A 24,940-nucleotide genomic window follows, 5' to 3' on the forward strand; every position below is an offset into this window, starting at 1 on the left:
TCTGTGCATCTGTGTCACTTTTCTTTGGACATATTACAGGTTTAATACAGCCATCTCTATCGAGTGCCCAAAAATGTTATGACTCTTCTCCTACTCTTATTTCTCCACCGGAGTTGGATCCCTCTATGCCAGGAGGATGCAGACACGGAAGGGAATGAAGAGGCTATTGATGCAGGACTGGAGGAAGCTGCAGAATATTTTTCTCCCCCAGATTGACACTTTATTGAAGAGGAAGCTTTATGCAACATGCTTCCTAATGTTGAAAAGGTCATTGCTTCACCATGCCCCTTTGGATACAAAGACCTACAAAACCCTGCAAAACATTCCCTGTTCATGAACAGATAGAATGTGCAGTCTATGACGATTGGGCTACTCCTGAATAAAATTTTCACTTCCCCAAAATGTTTATTGAACTCTATCCAGTGGGAAAAGAATTGGGCTGATCCTGTAGTTGATACTGTCATCTCTGTCTTAAACAAACACCTCACTGTTGCCATTGAAGATATTTCTTCTTTTAAAGATTCTGCATAGGTTTGAGAGACTCCCAAAAGCACTTTTTAACCTTGCAGGCTCAGCTCTGCAACCAGATCTTCTTGCAGTTTCAGTATGTCAATCTAATTGGACCAGGGCAATGAACAATCAACATGACCCAGTATTTCAGGATCATGCTGTTACACAGCAATTCCAGCAAGTGCCTTCTGCTTTGCTTATCTGTGTAGGTGCCCTGAAACATGCCATAAGACAAATTTCTAAAATGGCCTTAATCTCTATTTACAAGTGCAGAATATTATGGCTAAACACTTCAACAGCTGAAGCTGTCTGCAAAAGGTGACTCATGCATGCATTTCCAAGGGACCGTCTATTTGGTAGCACCTCTGCTTACCCTGCTCCAAACTCAGGGCATCTAAGTCACGAGCTGTCTAGATAACCTTCTGAAGGACTCATCTCCTGTCTGACTGTCAGAAAATGTCCACAAGACAATTCAGACTCTCCAGGCTGTTGGCTAATGATCAGTTTCAACAAATCTACTCTCCAGTTTTCCCTTCACCTCAAAAATATGGATATTGTTCTGGACAAATCCTAAGCAAAATCTTGCTATCATAAAATTGCTTTGTCTAAGATCACATGCTGGAGAATTAGGATCCAAAAGACATCCCACCTTGAGATTCTCTATAAGAGTTTTAGCCCTATTTATATCCTCCTCTGTGCCCAATTCCATTCAAAAACTCCTTGTCTCAATTTGTCCATGCTCCTGAGCAGCCCAGAAAGGAATTCCTTGTTTTGGTGGATCACTACTCCAGGCTGGGAAATTCCTTCCTTCCATATGGCTGCTAAGTTATCAAAACAGATGCAAGTCTTTTAGGCTGAGAAGGTGTGTTCCAATCCCTAACTGATGAAGGAACATTGTCATTGCGGGAAGCCAAACCCTTCATCAACATCTTGGAGCTCACAGTAGTCAAGTTGACCCTGCAGCACTGGGCCTAATCCAGTCAGGGTATAGTCAAACAATGCAACAGTATTAGGCCTCCATCAACCATCAAGGGGGCATCAACCATCAAGGAAGGGGGGAGGTCTGTCTGTCATAAATGAAGCAAACCAGTTCATCTCTTGGACAGAAACTCACTGTCCAGCGATCTCTGCAGTACACATCCCAGGAGTGGACAACTAGAAAGTGGATTATCTCAGCTGTCATCACCTGTATCAAGGAAAATGGGCTTTTCATCAAGTTGTCTTCAATCTGATATGACAAAAATTGGGAATCCCAGATGTTCACATCCTAGCCTCCAGACTCCCTCTGTTTGTTGCCAGAACCAGTGGTCCTGTAGATTTAGACTCAGATGCCTTGATAATCCCCTGAGCTCAGCTCTGGCTAATTTATGCATTCCCTCCAGTAAGAATCCTTCCTCATCTGCTTTAGAAAATGGAGCAAGAGAGGAGAACAGTGGTTCTAATTGCACCAGACTGGCCCTAATGAACCTGGGACACTGATATACTATAACCTCTAGCAGACCACCCCTGGTTTCTTCTCAGCAGGCCAAATCTGCTGTCTCAAGCCCTTTGCTTCATCCTGCTTTCCAGTTTCCGGCTTTAAAGACATGGCAGTTGAAATCCAGGTATTAAAGGATAAAGGGGTTTCTGAGTCTGTGATTCCTACACTGCTAAAATCAAGAAAAACCTTTTTCAGGAAGATATATTATGGTCTTCTGCAAAACAGATTTTGCCTGCTGTGAAAACTGGCACTTCAGTCACAGAGATTACTCTGTACCTTGCATTCTGGCCTTCCTACAGTCAGGTCTTGACCAGAAATTCTAAAGATCAGGTCTCAGTCTAATCCATAATTTGTAAAACTCCTCATGCTTACGTGCCCATGTAAGAACCTTTTTTAAAGTGTATCTTGTGTTAACCACCCTCCTTGCAGCATCTTGTGCTTGTGATCTCAGCTTGGTTCTCTCAGTCCTGTAGAAACCACCCTTTGAACCTATGAGGATATTCCCCTAGAGGATTTCTCATTCAAAGTAGCCCTTTTGGTCGCATCTGCCAGATGCGTTTTTGAACTTTTGGCCCTTACATGTAAAGAGCCTTTCCAACTTCACAATGACAAAGTTGTCTTATGCCCGTGCCATCCTGTCTCCTGAATGTGGTCTCAGCATTCCTTATAGGATATCTCTCTACATTGCCCGAACATAGCCGGAGCCATTAGAATATACCTCAAGGCTACTGCTCCAATCAGACATATTAATTATTTGTTTGTCTCATTTTCTGGATCTCAAAGGGAACACCCTGCTTTAAAGTCCTTCACTGTACGATGGATAAGAAATCCGATTTAAATTCCCAAAGAGAAGATTCTTCCTTTTGCTTTTATGCACCCATTCCACTAAACCGTTAGGAGTTTCTTGGCATTTCGGCACCAAGCCCCTGTAGTCCAGTTCTGTAAGGCCGCCACTTGGTCTTCCGTTCACACTTTTTCAAAGTTTTACCAGGTGGACCTTCATTCTTCTGCTGATGCAGTTTTGTGCTGCAGTGTTCTCACATCAGTTCTCTGAGGTTGGGTTTTCTGACCCTTGTTGTTGGGTCTGTTGGCACAGTTCTGTTTTCCTCATTGTTTTCCACCCTTCCTTTTTACTGTATGGGGACTTCCCATGGTGTATGAATACTCTGACTGTGTCCTGTGCTGTACGATTAAGATAAGAGGAATTTTGATTTACTTAATTTCAGTATCTTGGAGTACTGTACAGGACACAGGGCACCCTGCCTTCCATTCCTTGGTTTACTCTCCATTGCTTGAAACAAAACTGAATACTCACAGAGTGTAGTAGAGTTTTAGGAGAGACGCCCAGGAAGCATATTCTGTAAAAACTTTATCAGTGTCCAGGCACCTGAATGTACATGCCTATAACCCATGGTGCATGAGTAGCCTGCCTGTGTCCTGTGCTGTACTCTAAGACATGGAATTTGCAGGTAAGTTAAAATTATTCTTTTCATTTTACCCATCTTTTGTATTGAGTTTTTCTTTAAAGATTGCCTCCCTCCCTTCAATAAATATCTCTTTATTTTCCCTTTGTAAAATGTTGCAGACTTTTGTCTCTAATCTGTTGTGTCTGTCAAGCTGCAGTATATTGTTTTTCACATTCATGCAAAACATATATTACCTATTGCTTTCTTGTCTGTCTTGTCTCTTTGGAAATGTAGTGAGGCTTTAAAATAGGCAGAGAATGTACCTCTCATCCTAGAGCAGAGGTGTTAATCCATGTATGATGTAATATTCCAATTTTAGTCTTGCCAAAATGTTTACATTTTGTTTTTAGGGCATATAAGGCTTTTATGTTTCAACTATGTAAATTATGTATCTTAACCATACAGTACATGATGCAGGCAGACAGTTCATAGACCATGGGTTATATGTTATCTTCAGGTGACTGGACACTGGCAAGAGCCTTCGCCATACTGTATATGCCTCGGTGATTTTTGGACTCCATTCAAGCTAATACATGCCTTCCCTTTAATAAATATTCTCCCTTGACTGCTGCAGAAGACAGAGTTAGAAAGGGTTATGGTGATGCTCATCAAAATGATATGCAGACATACTCAGACTGATCGATGACAAGCTTTGGCCTCCTCCAAACAGGCCAGATTTACCAGTGCAATGCAACCTATTCTACGCTGCTTTTCAGTCACTAACTTTAATGGCATGGCTGTTGAAACCAAAGACCTGAAGGATAGGGTTATATTTGATTCAGCCATCCCAACCTTACTCAGAAAGTGTACCTCCTGTAATATCAACCACTGAACATGGAAGGCCTACTTTGCCTGGTGCAAGGACAGATAACAGAGTCCCAAGGAATACTCTGTTGTTTGCATCTTGCCTTTTCTTCAGTTTGTTCTTGCCCAGCATCTGACCCTGAGTGCCCTTACGAAGTTTCTGACTTGTCCTTTTTGTTTCTAGAAGCCTTCTCCTTCACAGTCCTTAATTATGACTTTTCTTCAGGAAGTTGCTCATATAAATCCTTCCAGTTTGACTTCCTGTGTCACATTGGGATTTGAACCTTCTCTCCTCACAGGCTTTTGTAGAAGACATCATGCTTCTTGCTCCACCATTGCCAAGTGGATTTGAAAAATGATTTGCAGGGCTTACGCCCTTAGGGACCGAGTTCCTCTTTTTCTTATCAGAGTTAATTCCGCCATATCTATTGATGTCTATGGACTTTCCAGAACCAAGTCTCTGCTGATGTTGGCTTCAGCGGCAAGTTGCTTCAAGTGGTCATCTGAGTGTTTTTATGTACAGGTTTCCTAACACTTGTTTTTGTGGACCTGGTGGCAGTTCTGTTTGCTTTGTTGTCAGAATGTCCACTGCAGTCCCACAGCCGCACTATAAGTCACTGATTGCCACCATTACTAGTAAAAATTTAAAAAAAAAGTATATATACTGTCATTTGTAAACACTATAACTTTCACGTAAACCAATTAATTTACACGTATTGGGATTTTTTTTAGCAAAGATGTAGCAGAATACATTTTGGCCTAAATTTATGTCGAAATTAGATTTTTTCAAATTTTTTTAGTGGACATGTTTAAAAATCATCTGTCTTTTTTTTTTTATAGGGCAAAAAATAAAAACAGCACAGATGATCAAATACCACCAAAAGAAAGCTCAATTCATGGGAAAGAAAGGACATAAAGTTAATTTACAGTTGCAAGAAAAAGTATGTGAACCCCTTGGGATTACGTGGAGTTTTGCATGAATTGGGCATAAAATGTGCTCATCTAAGTCACAACAATAGAAGAACACAGTCTGCTGAACATAATACTACACAAACATTAAATGTTGCCATGGTTTAATTGCACATAACATGTAAACATTCACAGTGCAGGGAGGAAAAATATGTGAGGCCCTAGCTTAATGACTCCTCCCAGAGCTAATTGGAGCCAGGAGTGAGCCAACCTTGACTCCAATCAGTGTGATGATATTGGATGTGTTGCTGACAGCTGTCCTGTCAATGGCTGCAACAGCACAGAATACGCCTTCTGGAGTGGCCCAGTCAGAGTCCTGACCTCAACCCGATTGAAATGCTGTGGCATGACCTTAAGAGAGCGATTCACACCAGACATCCCAAGAATATTGCTACACTGAAACAGTTTTGTGAAGAGGAGTGGTCCAAAATTACTCCAGATCGTTGTGCAGGTCTGATCTGCAACTACAGGAAACGTTTGGTTGAGGTTATTGCTGCCAAAGGAGGGTCAACCAGTTATTATGTCCAAAGGTTCACATACTTTTTCCTCCCTGCACTGTGAATGTTTACATGTTATGTGCAGTTGAACCATGGCAACATCTAATGTTTGTGTAGTATTATGTTCAGCAGACTGTGTTCTTCTATTGTTGTGACTTAGATGACGTTCAGAGCACATTTTATGCCCAATTCATGCAAAACTCCACGTAATCTCAAGGGGTTCACATAATTTTTCTTGCAACTGTAGGTGCAGTGTTGCATGACTGCGCAATTGTCAGTTAAAGTAACGCAGCGCCGTAACGCGAAAAATGGCCTGGTCAGGAAAGGGGGTAAATCCTCAGGAGGGCAAATGGTTAACACTATGCCTCTCTTCATGCAAACCTCAATGGCAGCTCAACCTACAGGTTTGTTTGTAAACAAACCTCACTATATGTAATCACTATGATTAGCTGTCATGGTGAACAGATCACTGGGAACCATGCTAATTGGTTGCCGATCACTGTTGAGACCAGCAGCTATCAGTGGCAAGTGTATACTTATAGTATTACAGTGGAACATAGATTATCATTCTTTTAGCATGGAACGCCATGCCTTAGAATTTGAATCTACAGACTGCAGTCAGTAGCAAGTTAATAGATACAAAAACCTGTAGGCATTCACCCAAGTTTGGATGGATCTTGGTGAATCTGTAAATATCTCCTCATGCACAGTTCCTCGCTTCACTTCTGTATTTGTCAGACATACTTTCAGCCAGGAATGTCAAACTGAAATTAAACAGAGTACCACGCTGATTAGAATAACTCTGTAAGGGGCCTCATTAGTGTTCCTGAGGCCTGTAGGCGGTAAATGTTGTAATATTTTGGAGATTAACATACCAGTTCTTAACACTAATAATTATTTTACAGGGAAAAAAATTTAATTGTTGCAGTTTGTTCTTTTTTTCATCATGCTAAAAAGGTTTGAAAACATTGCTACAGACCTTTGAAACTGCAAAATTATAATGCAGTAAGGAAAATAATAGTTTAAGGACTAAATTCAGCTTACTTTCTTTTGGGCAGCATAAAAGGCCTAAATATAGTCCAAGATCAGTTTGATATGTGTGAAATACTTAAACTGGTTGTAAACATTTACATATACCCAGTGAAGTGACAATGCACAAAAATTAAACAAAGGCTCTTACATAAGGTGTACCTGTTTATGTGTAGTTTTGTCTTCTCTATAGGTTCTCTACAGCGCCTCTGAGTGTAGATTGTAAGATGTATTTAATGGTGAACATAAAATAACCAAACACATGTGGAAGATAATAAGCAGGCTCATAAGGGGTTAACAAGGCACAACGCCACGTAGTTGTGCCTTGTTCACCATTAAATACATCTTACAGTCTACACTCAGAGGCACTGTGTTTCTCTTCTCGTCAAATTCAAAATGTATAACTTTCAATCACAAATATTCTATTACACGCAAAATATGACAAACATCTAAAAGCTTTTGAAAAATTTCCTGCAGTGCATGTGTAGAGTATATAGCTCATATTGCACTCTTACTGTATATTATTCATGAAAGTGGTGTGAATTGCACATTATTAGATGTTCCCAGAAACTCTCACTTGCTATGGACACTGTTTAATCCATGGTGGTTTATGTTGGATTTGCACAGTGTACATTTAAAAGCAAAGCACCTGAATGCGCAAAAGTGTACGAATGAATCCACAAATTGCCCTCATGACCTAGTGTGCATAATATTATTATGGTACTGGTATAGCAACTGCAATGATAGTCCAGACTCTATTATCCAGTATGGGAGTGGCAATATGCTTTATGCCTTTTTTTTTCCCAGCCACTGCTTGTTTAATGGGATAAACCTCTCCCAAATAGCAGTAAAACATTTGTTCCTTTGAGCTGACCCACATATGCACTACAATATCTGCGCTTTTAGGCTAGGCTCACACTATTGCAACTCTGCAAGCCGCGTTTGCTCGAACACGGCAGCCCATTCATTTTAATGGGCTGCTGTAGCTGTGTTTCACGTAGGAAAAAGGTTTGTGCACCATTTTAAAACCGCAGCACCTGGGAAAGCACCATGCTATTTCACAGCAGTTTCTGCACCTGCAAACATGCTGCGGTTTTAGATGTGTAGGGGTGCCTTTAGAATGAATGGCAGCTCTGCACCCCTCTAAAGAGCAGCATGTTTTAGCTGCGGGTGGTTGTGGCTGTGGGAACAGCTGCGATTCCCGCCTCCGCAACCACCTGCAATAGTGTGAGCTTAGCCTTATTGTCTTAGTATTGCTCCACAGGTTTGTATGTCTCGCATGCACTGTCCTGATGTGATACAGGACCAACATCAACAACTCCAGGTGAATTCATGTTATGTGTGGTTTTCATACACTCAAATCCATATGAGCAGGTTTGATTAAAAAAAAAACAATAAAGCAGTTACCTGTGCTTGAATATGTACTGCATAAAGATGGCTATTATACCTTTGAGATTCTCTTAATATATTTTCATTCTCTGGGTTTATATCATACATCAAAGCCCCAAAGTCCCCCATGGTCCCAAAACCATCTACATATTGAAAGTGCACCCCTTGTATAACCCCTCACAAAAGGGTATGTATTGTCTTGTTATTATGTAGTAAAATAGAGCTATACATACAGTCTTACTGCCTATATGTGTGTGTGTATGTGTGTATATATATATATATATATATATATATACACACACTATATTGCCAAGAGTATTGGGACACCCCTCCAAATCATTGGATTCAGGTGTTCCAATCACCTCCATGGCCACAAGTGTAAAAAATCAGTCCCCTGGGCGTGCAGACTGCTTCTACAAACATTTGTAAAAGAATGGGTCGCTCTCAGGAGCTCAGTGAATTCAAGCTTGGTACTGTGATAGGTTGCCACCTGTGCAACATGTCCATTCGTGAAATTTCCTTGCTACTAAATATTCCACAATCAGCTGTTAGTGGTATTATAACAGCAACTGGAAAGCGGGGTCAGCACATGCTGAAGCGCACATTGCACAGAAGTCACTAACTGTCTGCAGAGTCAGTAGCTAAAGACCTTCAAACTTCACGTGGCCTTCAGATTGAACAACAGTATGTAGTGAGCTTCATGGAATGGGTTTCCATTGCCGAGCAGCCTTACATCACCAAGTGGAATGCAAAGCTTCTGATGCAGTAGTATAAAGCACTCCGCCACTGGACTCTAGAGCAGTGGAGACGTGTTCTCTGGAGTGATGAATCATGCATCTGTCTGGAAATCTGATGGATATGTCTGGGGGTTGCCATTAGAACAGTACTTGCCTGACTGCATTGTGCCAAGTGTAAAGTTTGGAGGAGGGGGGATTATGGTGTGGGGTTGCCTTTCTGGGGTTGAGCTTGGCCCCTTAGTTCCAGCAAAGGGAACTCTTAAGGCATCAGCATACCAAAATATTTTGGACAATTTCATGCTCCCAACTTTGTGGGAACAGTTTTGGGATGGCCCCTTCCTGTTCCAACATAACTGCACACCAGTGCACAAAGCAAGGTCCATAAAGACATGGATCAGCGAGTTTGGGGTGGAGGAACTTGACTGGCCTGCACAGAGTCCTGATCTGAACCTGATAGAACACCTTTGGGATGAATTAGAGCAGAGACTGTGAGCCAGGCCTTCTCGTCCAACATCAGTGTCTGACCTAACAAATGCGCTTCTGGAAGAATGGTCAAACATTCCCATAGACACACTCCTAAACCTTGTGGACAGCCTTCCCAGAAGAGTTGAAGCTGTTACAGCTGCAAATGGTGGGCCAACTCAATACTGAACCCTATGGATTAAGGTTGGGATGCCAGTAAAGTTCACATGCGTGTAAAGGCGGGCACCCCAATACTTTTGGCAGTGTAGTGTGTGTATATATATATATATATATATATATATATATATATATATATATATATATATATATATATACAGTTGTGTTCAAAATAATAGCAGTGTGTTGAAAAAAGTGAATAAAGCTCAAAATCCTTCTAATAGCTTTTATTTCCATACACAAAAATGCATTGGGAACACTACACATTCTATTCCAAATCAAAACATGAAGAAAAATATATCAAATTTGTGTTGTTCCTCTAAAAAAATTGAAGAAAAGTGAATATTAGACTGTTCAAAAAAATAGCAGTGTTTGTATTCTTCTTTACAAACTCAAACATTCACTATATAAACTAAAAAATGTTTGAAGATTTTGTTTTCCTTTGAATCACTTAATTAATATTTAGTTGTATAAGCACTGTTTCTGAGAACTGCTGTACATCTGTGTTGCATGGAGGCAACCAACGTCTGGCACCTGTGAACAGGTATTCCAGCCCAGGATGATTGGACTACATTCCACAGTTCTTCTCTATTTCTTGGTTTTGCCTCAGAAACTGCATTTTTGATGTCACCCCACAAGTTTTCTATTGGATTAAGATCCGGGGATTGGGCTGGCCACTCCATAACGTCAATCTTGTTGGTCTGGAAACAAGATGTTGCACGTTTACTGGTGTGTTTGGGGTCGTTGTCTTTTTGGAACACCCATTTCAAGGGCATTTCCTCTTCAGCATAAGGCAGCATGACCTCTTCAAGTATTCTGATGTATTCAAACTGATCCATGATCCCTGGTATGCGACAAATAGGCCCAACACCGTAGTATGAGAAACATCCCCATATCATGATGCTTGCGCAACCATGCTTCACTGTCTTCACAGTGTACTGTGGCTTGAATTCAGTGTTTGGGGGTCGTCTGACAAACTGTCTCCGGCCACTAGACCCAAAAAGAACAATCTTACTTTCATCAGTCCACAAAATGTTGCGCCATTTCTCTTTAGGCCAGTCAATGTGCTCTTTGGCAAATTGTAACTTCTTCAGCATGTCTTTTTTTCAACAGTGGGACTTTGCAGGGGCTTCTTGCAGATAGCTTGGCTTCACATAGGCGTCTTCTAATTGTAACAGTACTCACAGGTAACTTTAGACCTTCTTTGATCTTCCTGGAGCTGATTGTTGGCTGAGTCCTTGGCATTTTGGCTATTCTTCTATCCATTCGAATGGTAGTTTTTTGCTTTCTTCCAGGTTTTGGTTGCCATTTTAAAGCATTTGTAATCATTTCAGCCGAGCAGCCTATCATTTTCTGCACTTCTTTTTATGTTTTCCCCTCTCCAATCAACTTTGTAATCAAGGTACGCTTTTCTTCTGAACAATGTCTGGAACGACCCATTTTCCTCAGAATTTCAGAGAGAAATGCATTGTAACCAGCATGTACAACATTTGCTGCCTTCCTTCTTTAAATAAGGGCAATAACTGCCACCTGTTTTTCAAAGAATGAATGACCTCAGTAATAGAACTCAAAACTGCTATTATTTTGAACATGCCCCTTTCAATTAGTGATTCAATTACACACAATCAGCAGCATGCATGTCTTGACTGTTGTTTATGTTGGATTTCTATTACTCTACTAAACCTGCTAATAAATTATTTGCCATGTAGAAATATCATTTCTACCAAAAACAGTGATTGATCAGGTTAGTGATGTCTGACTGCTATTATTTTGAACACAACTGTATGTATATATATATATATATATATATATATATATATATATATATATATATATATATATATTTATATATATATATATACAGTTAGGTCCATATATATTTCTTCACAGGCACACTTTTCATACTTTTGGCTCTGTATGCCACCAGAATAAATTAAAATTAAACAATCCAAATGAATTTGAAGTGATTGACTCAAACAGAAGGTGGAGAAGTGCAAGGTCTCTAACATCCATCAGCTCTGTGATGTCATCATGGAGGAGTGGAAGAGGACTCCAGTGGCAACCTGTGAAGCTCTGGTGAACTCCATGCCCAAGAAGGTTAAGACAGTGCTAGAAAACAATGGTGGCCACACAAAATATTGACACTTTGGGCCCAATTTGGACATTGTCACTTAGGGGTGTACTCACTTTTGTTGCCAGCGGTTTAGACATTAATGGCTGTGTGTTGAGTTATTTTGAGGGGACAGCAAATTTACACTGTTATACAAGCTGTACACTCACTACTTTACATTGTAGCAAAGTAATTTCTTCAGTGTTGTCACATGAAAAGATATAATAAAATAGTTACAAAAATGTAAGGGATGTACTCACTTCTGTGAGATACTGTGTGTATCTATGTGTATATATATATATATATATGGGTTGGACTGAAAAAATGGAAACACTACAGGATTTGCAGGTGTGAAAATGACATGTTTCGTGTTGAAAGCGGAAGTGATGTAACATTGTTTTGCTTCCATTGTGTGATGAGACACCTAGCTAACAGGTGGGAAGCCTCGCTTTCGTCATTCACTCTGTGCACTGCTAGTAATACAGAGTCATGTCAAAACTTATTGCCAATTTATTTGCTGTGTCGGGAGGTACAGTATCGAAGGTTATGGACAACTGCTGCAAAAGTGTCTGCAGAGCTCAATTTAAGTCTTCACAGGACCTAGTGGAGATATATACTGATTCCAAATGAAACACAGCGAAAAAAAAGCACAGAGAGGATAAGAAAGAAGAAAGAGTCGGCTTCCTGCATCAGTACAAACATTCAACACACAGTATAACTGACATATACATTTATCCATGCCTTGACATCAGTATTATAAGCGTTATATTTATTTTGACACAATAGAGACAAATTAAATAATTTGTTACTTATTATGTTAAAGTAAGTAGTGTCTAAAGACACCATGAAAGAAGAATAAATGTTATCCCTTTAAATATAGAAGAAGACTTTGTGGTCGGTAGTTGTATTAACCATCAGCATGTCAATAACCCACATTCCAGCAATGTCCAGCTTGATTATATGCCATCAAAATAAAAAGAAACAAGTTAAGTTTATAATGCCATTAATTGCTGCCTATTCAAAACCCCTTAACTGATGGCTCCAACTAGATTTTATAACGTTTCACAGGTGGCCCATGGATTACACAAGTTTATGGCCCAAATATTTCAGATTGACACAAATACTAATTTTCACAAAGTCTGCTGACTCAGTTTGTATGATGGCAATTTGCATATACTCCAGAATGCTGCTATGAAGAGTGATCAGATGAATTGCAATTAATTGCAGAGTTCCTCTTTGCCATGAAAATGAACTTAATCCCCCCAAAAATGTCCACTGTATTTCATCCCTGACACAAAAGGACTCGTTGACATCATGCCAGTGATTCTCTCGTTAACACAGGTGTCAGTGTTGACGAGGACAAGGCTGGAGGTCACTCTGTCATTGTTGATTGAGTTAGAATAACAGACTGGAAGCATTAAAAAGGAGGTAGGTGCTTGAAATCATTGTTCTTCCTCTGTTAACCATGGTTACATGCAAGGAAACACATGCAGTCATCATTGCTTTGCACAAAAAGGGATTCACAGGCAAGGATATTGCTGTTACTAAGATTGTACTTAAATCAACCATTTATTGGATAATCAAGAAATTCAAGGAGAGAGGTTCAATTGTTGTGAAGAAGGCTTCAGAGCACCCAAGAAACTCCAGCAAGCACCAGGACTGTCTCCTAAAGTTGATTCAGCTGCGGGATTAGGGCACAACCAGTGCAAAGCTTGCTCAGTAATGGCAGCAGGCAGGTGTGAGTGCATCTGCATGCACAGTGAGGCAAAGACTTTTGGAGGATGGCCTGTTGTCAAGAAGGGCAGCAAAGATGCCATTTCTCTCCAGGAGAAACATCAAGAACATATAAGAAAGATAAGAAAAGGTACAGGGATTGGACTGCTGAGGACCGGAGAAGAAAAGGTGAGTGCTACCATCAGTCCTATGTCATGCAGTAAAGAATCCTGAGACCAGTCATGTGTGGGGTTGCTTCTCAGCCAAAGGAGTGGGCTCATTCACAATTTTGTCTAAGAACACAACCATAAATAAAGAATGGTACAAAAACTTCCTCCAAGAGAACAGTTTGACAAATAATGCCTTTGTAGCATGATGGAGCACATTGCCATAAGGAAAAAGTGATAACAAAGTGGCTTGGGGAACAAGACATCAAAATTTTGGGTCCATGGCCAGGAAACTTCCCAGACCTTAATCCCATTGACAACTTGTGGTCAATCCTCAAGGCGGGTGAACAAATAAACCCCACAAATTCTGACAAACTCCAAGCACTGATTATGCAGGAATGGGCTGCCATCAGTCAGAATGTTGCACAGAAGTTGATTGACAGCATACCAGAGTGAATTGAAGAGGTGTTGAAAAAGAAGGGTCAACACTGCAATTATTGACTCTTTGCATAAACTTCATGTAATTGTCAATAACAGCCTTTGACACTTATGAAATGCTTCTAATTTTACCTCAGTATACCACAGTAACATCTGACAAAAAGATCTAGAAACACAGAAGCAGCAGACTTTGTGAAAATGTAATATTTCTGTAATTCTCAAAACGTTTCTATAGGGCTGTACATAATGCATATTGGACTCGTAAAATATTATATGTACTATATGCTTTTCCTTGGTTTTAGCCATATGCAATGTAATTCTTGTGGTTTCTATTTGAATGTATCTGCAATAAGTGCATTTTTTTAAATTGAAAGGTTCCTTCTATATTTGCAACTATTTGCGTTTTTTTATGACTGTCATATTCACTAGATACCTGTCTTAATAACTTCGCCCTTTTATAAACTGAGTTTTTTTTGTGAGAAATGATGTTAGTCTAGCATCTCCACATAAAATCTTCCAATATTTCTGTATTATTTCCAAAATCATTTGATGTTGTTTATAAAATGTCAGAATCACCTCACCTCATTTTAGTCTTTTTTGGTATCTCTATTTGTTTATTACATTTCTGTCTTTTTTAGGCTGCATGTAAAATAGAGTCCCCTATCTTCTCCATATTTTGATGACAATTTTTTTTCCATAATAAATATTTATTTGGAATTTCACAGAATACAGATCAAACAGATATAAAAAGAAAAGAAACAAAACATAGTAAAAATATATTATAGGTTAAGTGGGTGGACAAGCAAAGGTTAGGACAATGATGCAGGCCCAAACACATCCGCACCAACTGGGTCAGGAGGGTCAACATATAATACATTATCCTGGGGAAAAAAGAGCAGGGCTACACAATCCAGACGTGGCTGCCCAACGTGATCATTTATTTTATTTATTTATTTCAGGTACTTATATTGCGCTGTCAATTTATGCAGTGCTTTACATATATATTGTATAATCACATTAGTCCCTAACCCTCAAAAATGTTTCCATCTGGGGCTTTTGTTTTACAATTCACTTAAATGTAAATGTTAAAATGTTGAATTTTGATGACCATGGCTTGATATTGTTCATTGGTCATCACATTCTTGGTATTACATCCCATCTTCATAGTGAATTGTAAATAGCCTCCCTCTGTTCTAAAATATCTTCGTATACGAAGGAGCTTTCTTTGCACACTGTCCTGTCAAGTATGCATATAGCAACATTCTAAGACAGAGGTGGGGATATGGCCGATTTCTTTTTAAATATCGTAACTTGGATGTCTACTTTTGTTTTAAAATTTCTATATTTTCATCAACATCTCAAGTGTAGCCCACCTCACACAATTTGTTTCGATCTCTCATGGCTCCATACTGCTTTTTTCATTTGATTCATCCAAACAGTGTTAGTGTCATGTATTTGCTTAAGCAAAAAATTTCTTGCAGTCAAATTTATATGTTATAAATTAAATTATATCCACTTCAACCTCTGGCTAGAGGGTTGGCCATTATGAGATTACTTTATCCTCTTCTTCTGTAAATTCCAGAGATGTTAACTTCCAGAAAGTTTTTATTAATTATATAGATTGCAATAAAAAATGTTCTATATTCTGTGAAACAGAGCTGACAGAACACTGCTTGCTAAGTACACAGAAGGGGAGGCAGCCAGTGCAAAGCACATCTGTCGGCTGCCCTCATTTTCAAACACAAGTGTTATCTGAGAGCAGCATCACCACGCCATCCCACATTTAGCAATAACATGGAAAGGCTCCATCCTTTCTCCCTTTTAACTGCACAAATTGTTTCCATTATCCTCTAGCGTGGTATTGTGTGCTATAAATACAAAATGTAGTATTTTTGACTCTGCTTTTAATTGTAATGGCAGGAAATGTAGATTTTGAGTGATTATGTTGCACAAAACAACAATAATGTCATAATGCAGTCTGCAGAGAATGAAAACAATCAGGCATTTTAATTCAATTCAGAAAGTGTTACTAAAATTGAAGTTTTCTTTTAAACTTTGATCAAGAAGTAGTGGTCAGGCTAACTCTTCATCGTGTTTTTAGTTTACTTTTCTTTTTCTTAACATCCCAAAGTCACAAGCCAGAATATGATTATAAATGCAGACCTAATCTCAGATATATTTTTTTATGTTGCGCCCATATACACTATGGTTTGAGTGTAAAACTTGTAGGTGTTTTATTAGTTGTCATCCACTACTTCCCTTAATGATGCCTTCAACTTCCTCTCTTCCCAGGAGGCTGACCTAACTTTGGTAATGCATAATTTAGGGTCAGGGTCTCCGACTGCCTGGGAGCAAAGAATGGCCCATAGATGACACAGTCATGTAAAACCTGTTTTCTGTGAAGCAGCCTGTATGTTCTTGGCTATTTGTACACATCTCGCACAAATCGACCTGTCTAGTGCAGCCTCTCGCTGATCTAAAGCATGCCATGGACGAGTAGAAATCTGAACGTTCTATCGAGTGAAAACCAAAAATAGCTCATATGTTGTATCAGGCACTTTTGATTATGGCATGAAAATTGTGTGTCGTTCGGGTTTTTGCATGGTCTATGGTCAGCTTAACACAAAGGTTCAATGTACAGACTATGATAACAGAGTAGGGAGACTGAGAAATTAATAGATGCTGAGAGACTGAGACTAAGGCCAGAGTTCAATAATTGCATTTTCGAACAAAAAGGATATATTTTTAAACAATTAAATTGTTGATGTATTTTGTATAATGTCAGTAATTTATTCATCAAGAATTGCAAAGGTATTGATAGGTATGCTTAAACTGCGAGACTCTAGTGCAAAATTCTGTGATTCTGCTAAAAAATTTATGGTCAGTTTAAAAATTCAGTTTGATGGTATATTAATGGTGTGTATCTTTTCATTACTTACAAATAAACATTTAGGACAGTGCACCAATGGCACAGGTGCTACATTACATTCTTTTTCAAAGAAGAAACAACAGGACACTCATCTTCCCAGTGAATGGCTCTACAGGGGGCGTGTCAGGACAAGTCTGATCATTAGAGGAGAGCACACTGAGTTTCCAGCACAGCTAGACAATTGACCACTTGCTCTCCTGCTTAGTATAGTCAGTTTTTAAAAGGAGAGCAGAGGGACTGGCAGGGATTTCACACAAAAGAAACAATACAAAGAGAACAGGATACTTTTTTATACAAGTACATGGTACAGCAGGCACATACTAGCAATATGAAATGTTGGATTTACATATTCTTTAACCCCTTAAGCTCTGTAAGCCAGCAGTGGATCTATCACCTGTGCAGGTGCACAAATGCTTCTCAATTCCAGGGCAGGCTACCCCTGTCTGCAGTAGGTCCCAGGACCTCCGAGTCTGCTGGGGTACTCGCAGTAAATGAAATTACCTTGGCCAGTTTAGGGCTTCTTCTGTGGATGGATGTATCCATACCCATTAGTGGCTGCATAGTTTTAGCTCTAACATCCCTATAACCAAGCTACTAGCATAAACAGCATCTCCTCTGCACTTCCTTCCTGGGGCAGCTAATCACAGAACACCAATGAATGAGGGTTCTTCTTCCACTAACACCAATAATAGGGAAGTCTTCTCCAACTGAGACAGTTGTATTGGGGTTATTCTCTTTGTGAACATCTGCGTTGGTGGACACATTACTTACCACCCATGTAATAGGAGTATTTACACTTACCACCATTATTATGAGGCATTAGAATTCAGTGCTTAATCCTTTTGTTGCACTGGACGTTGCTGTAATTGTCTCTGTTACATCAGTGGTTAATGTGAATTTCCTAATTGGTAGCCAATGTAAATGATACCGATAAATAAGTGATTCGTTCAAATGTCATATTACATTAGTAGCCAATGTAAATGCTGGTGATACATTTGTGGCCAGTGTAGAAATCTTTGTTGCATCAATGGAAAGTGTAATTACCCCTGTTAAGTTGGTGCTCATTGTAAAAGCCCCCTTTATATTGGTAGTCAGTGTAAATGTCCTAAAAAATATATGGAAGACTACATTGTACTATATATCAAGTCACAACAAGGACACTAATGTTCTTTTTTCTGGACAGCTCACAGCAGAGGAGGCCAGGGAACAGCATGAGTTAAAAGCTCTTCTTAGATGGCATCGCCTTAGTGATGAACTCGAAAATTCTCAACAGGAACTACAAATTCTTAGGTACGTAATATACAAATATACCTATATACATTTTATTTGTTTTTTGTTTATTATTTTAAGACCCCTAAAAAAAGTTTACAATCTAATCTGATCATTTGACTATATGAACATTCATGTGAAATTTGTGTACAAATACTTTAGCTATAGAAGCAAAGTAGTCTTTCAAGTATTCTTGTGAGGATATGTTCATGCATAATCATGTGTTCTCCAGGACAACCAGAATACATGGATGTGGCACTCAAGTTTTAGTTAGGACCTACTCTAGCCAGCACCTTGCACTTTATTGGAAATGATTTCTTCTATGCTGTATTTTAGGTGAGTTGGCCTTTGAAGATAAAGTTCATGTCCAAGTATTTTTTTTTTTTTAGTTTTGGATGGAGTGGGGAAAGGTTAGAATTTCTGTTGGGTCCTTACTCCTATCAGGGGCTCCAAAAACTAGATAAAATCGTTCACAAAGGCACACACAAAAATAAAAATGCAGTTCTTTCTTTAAGGCTAGGTTCACATCTATGCACATTGTGGTTGATGAGTTTTTCCGTCGCGTTTAGCATGTTTGTATACACATTTTTGCCACATTTTTATGTTTTTTTTGTCAATAGAAAAGTATGACAGTTCTGTTCAGTGCGAGTTTGAAGCAACTGTGATGCAACTTTTATGCGACTTTACACTCTCTGACACTCAAGTTTCATCAAAGTAGTGCAGGAGCCTATATGTGACCAAAGTCGCATGTTAGAGTTAAGGGCTAGGGTTAGGGTTAAATGTTGAAGTTAGGGTTAGCGGTAATCATTAGGGTTTCAACCCTAACAATTACCGCTAACCCTAACGCTAACAATTACATTTAACCCTAACCCTCAGTCGGTAACCCTCACTCTAACATGCAACTTTGGTCACATATAGGTTCCTGCACTACTTTGATGCAACTTTGATGCTACTTGAGTGCCAGAGAATGTAAAGTTGCATCAAAGTTGCACTACATGAACAGAGCTATTGTTTTTATTAGCAAAAAAAAAACTGCAAAACACAACAAAAAGGAAGTGGCAAAAATGCAATACTCATGTTTTTGGTGTGGGTCCACTAAAGTCTATTACACGCCAAACACAATCTGCTGCAGGAAAAAAAAAGTCCCAGAAAACGCACCTGCTCAAAAACGCACAGATGTGAACTAGATCCATAGGAAATCATGTTAAATGGACTGTAGTGCATTTCTGCAAACTGTAAAACGCACTGAAATCCACATAAGTGTGAACATAGGGTAAAGTAGTGAAATGCAGTTCCATTTAATTTGTGTCTGTGCTGCTGGTCCCTTACTTCTCTGAAGACACAGTAAGAGATAGCAGAAAACAAAGGTTCTAATCCCTCCTCACGCTGTCCAAAAAAAAAAAAAAAAAGAAAAACTAGGGTTGGATATACACTTAATTTCAGTTGAAATTCTTCTAAAACACCACTTTTACCACATAATGTTGATGCAGCATGGGTCAAAGTTAGTGCTTTCTGCTGTGAATTAGCCCTCTCTGTTGATTATATTCTGTAGTATGTTTTAACTCCAATGTGTGTATATACATTTCAATTTTTATAATTCAGTATGATCTTTCCTACCCAGTGTAGATGTCAACCAAGTCCTAAGGCTACATTCACAGACATTTGTATCTGACAGTAGCTAAACACCAGGAATCTGCACTTGAAAAAGTTGGAACATTTCCTACAGATAGTTGCAATTTGAAAATGAGATTACATAGGTTTAGATGTATTTACCTGCGTTTAGGTGCATGTGCAGGGTGGGGATGTTATACTATACAATATGGTAGTGTGACAAGAGCACCCCTACCTGAAAAAAAAAAAAAGGTTACTAAATGATCCACGCGGAGTAATATGAATTCAAAAAAATTCAGGAAAATACTTTATTTGATCACATAGATCATAAGGAGGTTAAACATGAGCACGGTGAACATGTCAAACAAATAAAATCATGTTAAAAAGCACTTGGCGTCTTCATTAAAGGGTCATTTTAGCAAGTAGAGCACCATATATAGAGTAATGGTGAGGTAATTCTCCTAGATTTACATGAATTTCCAACTTATATTAGAGTGAGCCATGTATTCGGCAGATATGTTCCCAATATACGTCAGGAGCCTCCTGGTATGTGAAAGCTGGAACACAAAAATACACAGTGTATGTATGAAAATATAGGAGCTGAATCGCATCCAAGCCTCACCAAGCCTCCCTCTACAGTAATTAGTGAACACTTCTATTACCTTCTCAGTTGTGAGACTGTCATACCCGCTTCTCAAATGTAGGGACTTCCTGGGTAGCCACCCCAAGTGAAACAAAGTCCACAGTACCAAATGATTCTGGGGATATATATAAAAATAAATGTATAGATCACAGGCATCAAGTAATCCCTGAAAACAAGGAACACAATATGGGTATATTACCATCAATAAAGATCAAGAAGACTCCCGTCGACTTGAAATAAGATCAGGTCCTTGATGCTTGTTCAAAGGTGCATATGGGGGTGGGGAGCCAGGTAGTCACAGTACGTAGATTCCAAACACATATAATATGTATGTAGCAGGCCGTGAGTACCTGAGTCTATATACCCAATGAAGGGTTTCCAAAAATTACTCAATCTGAGAAAATTGAAGCGGTTTCATTAGGATATGGCTATGTCACAGCATACGATGCCTAAATAGGATAGCGTGTATATATATATATATATTATCCTCCGAAGAGGATTTCCAAAAAATTCCCAGAGTATACAGGGTAAATTAGGCCCGTATGACATGCCTTCTTAACTCCATATATGCTCTATAAATCTAAACAGCTGTAAGCTTAAATAACTTGCCACCGGTGGAAGGTATGTTCCCCTAGGGGATTGCCGTTTGCGAACCGCTGTAATAGTAGCCTTATGGTAGTTTTTCAGAGGGCCTCGTGCCTTCCTAGCAAGGAGCTGTGACACCGCCGTTCCTTCCCACCTCGTGGGCGCCGCACCCTATGAAGACGCCGAGCGTAGTGACGTCAATACGTTGACGCGTTTCGTCCGCCAATCACCGCAGACTTCGTCAGAACTGGGAGGGGACTTCAGTCCTTTGCCTTATATGGTGCACTAATTGCATACCAAAGAGTCTCCACCTCGCCATCTTGTGTTGAAAGAGTATCACTACATTTGAAATATCCAAAGTGAATTAGAACACATATATTAAATTTAAATTGACTGCTGGCAATAAAAAGGAGAGACCATATTACTGTAAATCAGATCATCTTTAAAGAGGATAGTGGAAAAGAATTATTATAATAATTATTATTCAGACAGGGAGACATCAAGACAGGGTTCAATTTCCTAATTTTAGTATTAATCTAGTTATTATAGGAGTTTAATATATAATGGGAATAGGAAGAATCACATAGTTAGATTCATACTTTGTCCAAATAGATCCATATTTCATTCCCATATATAGTTCCCCAATACAGGTTATAACTCAAGGTATGTTAAAGGTTCCAAAAAATTCAATTCAAAAAAACTCCAAAATTGAGTTCTGTGTTTAGTCCATATGGGACAAGTGCACCCAGGGTATAGATCCAGAATTTTTCTTTTTGTAGGAGGACTTTATCAAAGTCCCCCCGACGAGCTGAAATATTCAGCAGAAAAATCCCTTTCACTTTCAAACCTTCTGTTTTACCCCCGTGTACTTCTTTAAAGTGTTGTGCCAGTGGGTTCTCTTTCTCTCCCTTTCTTACATTCCTATTTTCATTTCTGATATCTCTCAGATGTTCACCGATCCTAGTCCTGAGGTTCCTTTTCGTTTTTCCTATATACATCTTCTTGCATGGACATTCTATCATGTATATTATTCTACTACTGGAGCAATTAATAAAGCTTCGTATCTGGAATTCCTTAGATTTATCATTGTTAAAGAACTGATTAGACTTATGTACAAATGGACAAATTTGGCAGTGGCCACATGGGAACATACCACATAGGCCAGTCCTCCTAGTTAACCAATTTCTTTGTGGTGCCCTCTGAAACTCTGATTGTACTAGTATATCATTTAAGTTCCGAGCTCTTTTTGCTACCATTTGGGGGCTCTCCCCTACCACTCTTGCTATCTGTGGATTTTGAGTTAGTAAGTACCAATGAGAGTCCAGGGCCTTCTTGACCTCACCCCATTGTTGTCCAAATTTAGTTATGAATCTTACCGGTTGATTTACCGAATTCGCCCCTGCCTTTGATTTTGATTTATTTATAAGCTCCTCTCTTGTTCTACCAAGGGCTCTTCTTTTTGCTCTTCTTAGGGTTCTATGTGAGTAACCTCTTTCTCTAAACCTCTTGTAGAGCTGAATAGATTCATTTCTATATTCAGCTTCTTCTGTACAGTTCCTTTTAATTCTCTGAAACTGACCAATGGGTATTCCCTGTTTTAAACTCCTTGGATGATAGCTATTAGCATGTAAAAGTGTATTGGCCGCTGTTTCCTTTCTAAACGTTTTAGTGACTAATTTATTTCCGTAGATAGAGATTGATAGATCCAAAAATGTTATTACCTCTCTATCTGCTGTGTAAGTAAGTTTAATATTCCTATCATTCTCGTTTAGGAATTCCATAAATTTTTTTAGCTCATCTATACCTCCATCCCAAACCATCAGGACATCATCAATGTATCGCAACCATTTTATTGCATGTTGCTTATAGGGAGTGGAGGGATATACCAACTCCTCTTCCCACAGCCCTAGATGTAAGCATGCAAATGCCGGGGCCCAGGGTGCTCCCATGGAGGTACCACATATTTGCTGATAGAAGGAACCCAAAAACTGAAAACAGTTATGGGTCAGCATAAACTCCAACAAGTCCGATATAAATTCATTCTGAGCCTCCATTTCAGGGAAATATGTCTCCAAAAAGTGGGCCACAGCTCTCCGTCCCCAGATGTGTGGAATAGAGGTATATAATGATTCCACATCAATGCCCACCAGAAGTGCACCCTTAGGTACTTTTACATTTAGAATCTTTTTCAGTACATCTCCCGTATCCCTCATATAGGATCTGAGTTCCAAGACCAGATCCTTAATTAAATCGTCTACAAATTTACCTATTGGTTCCAGCGGACCACTGATAGCCGATACTGTAGGGCGTCCCGGTGGTTGAGTAGGATTTTTATGTATTTTTGGAATTACATAAAAGGTGGGGATGTTATAAGCGTCAACTGTCAACATGTCACATTCCTGTTTAGTTAGTAAGTTTGCTTCACGTGCCAGTTCCACTTTTTTATTTAGGGCAACCACGAGTTTGGGGAAAGGATTATTGTGTAGTTTACGATATGTATCCGGGCTCTTCAACTGTCTAAGTACCTCCTTTTCATATTCCGCACTCTCTAGTAATACTACATTTCCCCCTTTGTCACTTTTTTTAATCACAATGTTTTTAGCATTCTTAAGTTCCCTAAGGGCTGTTCTTTCCCCCCTAGTAAGGTTATCAGTATTCCTCATTGTCCAGTCTATTTTTCCAAGATCATCATGTACTAGGTCTAGAAAAGTACTTAGCCATTTATTTTCCCTAATGTTAGGCATTCTTTTGGATGGAGTTTTAAGTCTAGTGTGTCTTTTCCACTTATTTGAGACATCCACCTCCCCAGTCTCACCACTTATGGGAGTCTCCTCAAGAAGACTAATAAGATCACTTAGTGCCTGTTGTTCCCTCTCTGAGTTAAGGTCACAGGGATTTAGTTCTTCTCTAGATAGATATGGAATTCTTAAAAGGATCTTTCTCAGGAAAAGATTTAGATCTTTATAGACCTCAAACAGGTCCATTTTATCCGTAGGAGAAAAGGTCAAGCCTTTCCGTAGTAAATCATAATGTCTTTTTTTCAACGCGAAGTTGGAAAGATTTATTACCTTAAGATCATTGGTTCCCTCCTCTAGGTCTTTACCTCTTGTGGCTTCTGGTTCGATTTTGATTGGGTGGTTTTAGGGCAGCTATGATACTTCTTTCTTCCTTTGTCCCATTTGTTTGTTTGTTTGTCTGTTTTAGTATCCCCTGATTCTCGCCAGCCGTTTTTTCCTCTAAAAAACTGACAGATCTCTTATTACTTTCATCATCATCTTCGCTCATTGACGAATATCGTCTATTATTCCTAGAGAAATGTTTTTTGCGTTTTGATCGACTCCTTCCTCTGCTATTTGTTAGATCAAATATCTCGCCTTTCTCCCAGTCCTCTAGATCTCTTCTAAATTTTTGTTGTTTTGTAAATTTCAGATTTTTTTGTATTTTTTCTATCTCTTTTCTAAGGAAGTCATTATGTTTATCAAACTCAGGATCGTTCTGGGGATGTTATACCCAAAGCATCTCCTCTTCCTCTTTGCGGTTAGTTTTCTGTGCAAGGAGATGGAGCTGAGTAATTGAAATTTAGTATGAAGCAAAATTGTTGATTTCCATTGCGTGCTTTAGAGAAGAAGACTCAAACCTAGATCGCACAGGAACACGGTACATGCTCCTGTGCAAATCCTGCATGCTCCTCTGCGGTGCAGTTTGGCAGCCCATTCATTTGAATGGTATTCAAATCGCACTGGAATGCGGAAAAAGTAGTGCATGCAATACTAGTAAAACCGCCCCGCACCAGTTGCGATGGTGCTGTGGTACCATGTAATTAGGTGCCCACAAACACACTGCGTTTGCAATCTGTGTTAGGGGTGCTGTTAACAATACATTGGCACCTGCATGCAGATTGCAAGCACATCATTTTCTACTGCTAAATATACTGTAGCTACGTTCAGCTAAACGC

The 24,940-nt window shown here is 39.3% G+C and overlaps 1 protein-coding gene across 1 annotated transcript in view; it reads left to right on the top strand.

Moving 5' to 3' along the window:
- The window catches only part of AOPEP (aminopeptidase O (putative)), a 597,182-nt gene that overhangs the window by 228,938 nt on the left and 343,304 nt on the right, over nt 1-24,940 (top strand). The window contains exon 7 of the mRNA XM_089662129.1: nt 18,061-18,167. Within this exon, the coding sequence (XP_089518255.1) occupies nt 18,061-18,167 (107 nt within the window). The remainder of the gene's footprint in view (nt 1-18,060; nt 18,168-24,940) is intronic.

The sequence above is a fragment of the Staurois parvus genome, unplaced genomic scaffold (assembly GCF_062004578.1).
Source record: "Staurois parvus isolate SC_StPar_1 unplaced genomic scaffold, SC_StPar_1.0 ptg001432l, whole genome shotgun sequence".
Classification (NCBI taxonomy): Eukaryota; Metazoa; Chordata; class Amphibia; order Anura; family Ranidae; genus Staurois; species Staurois parvus.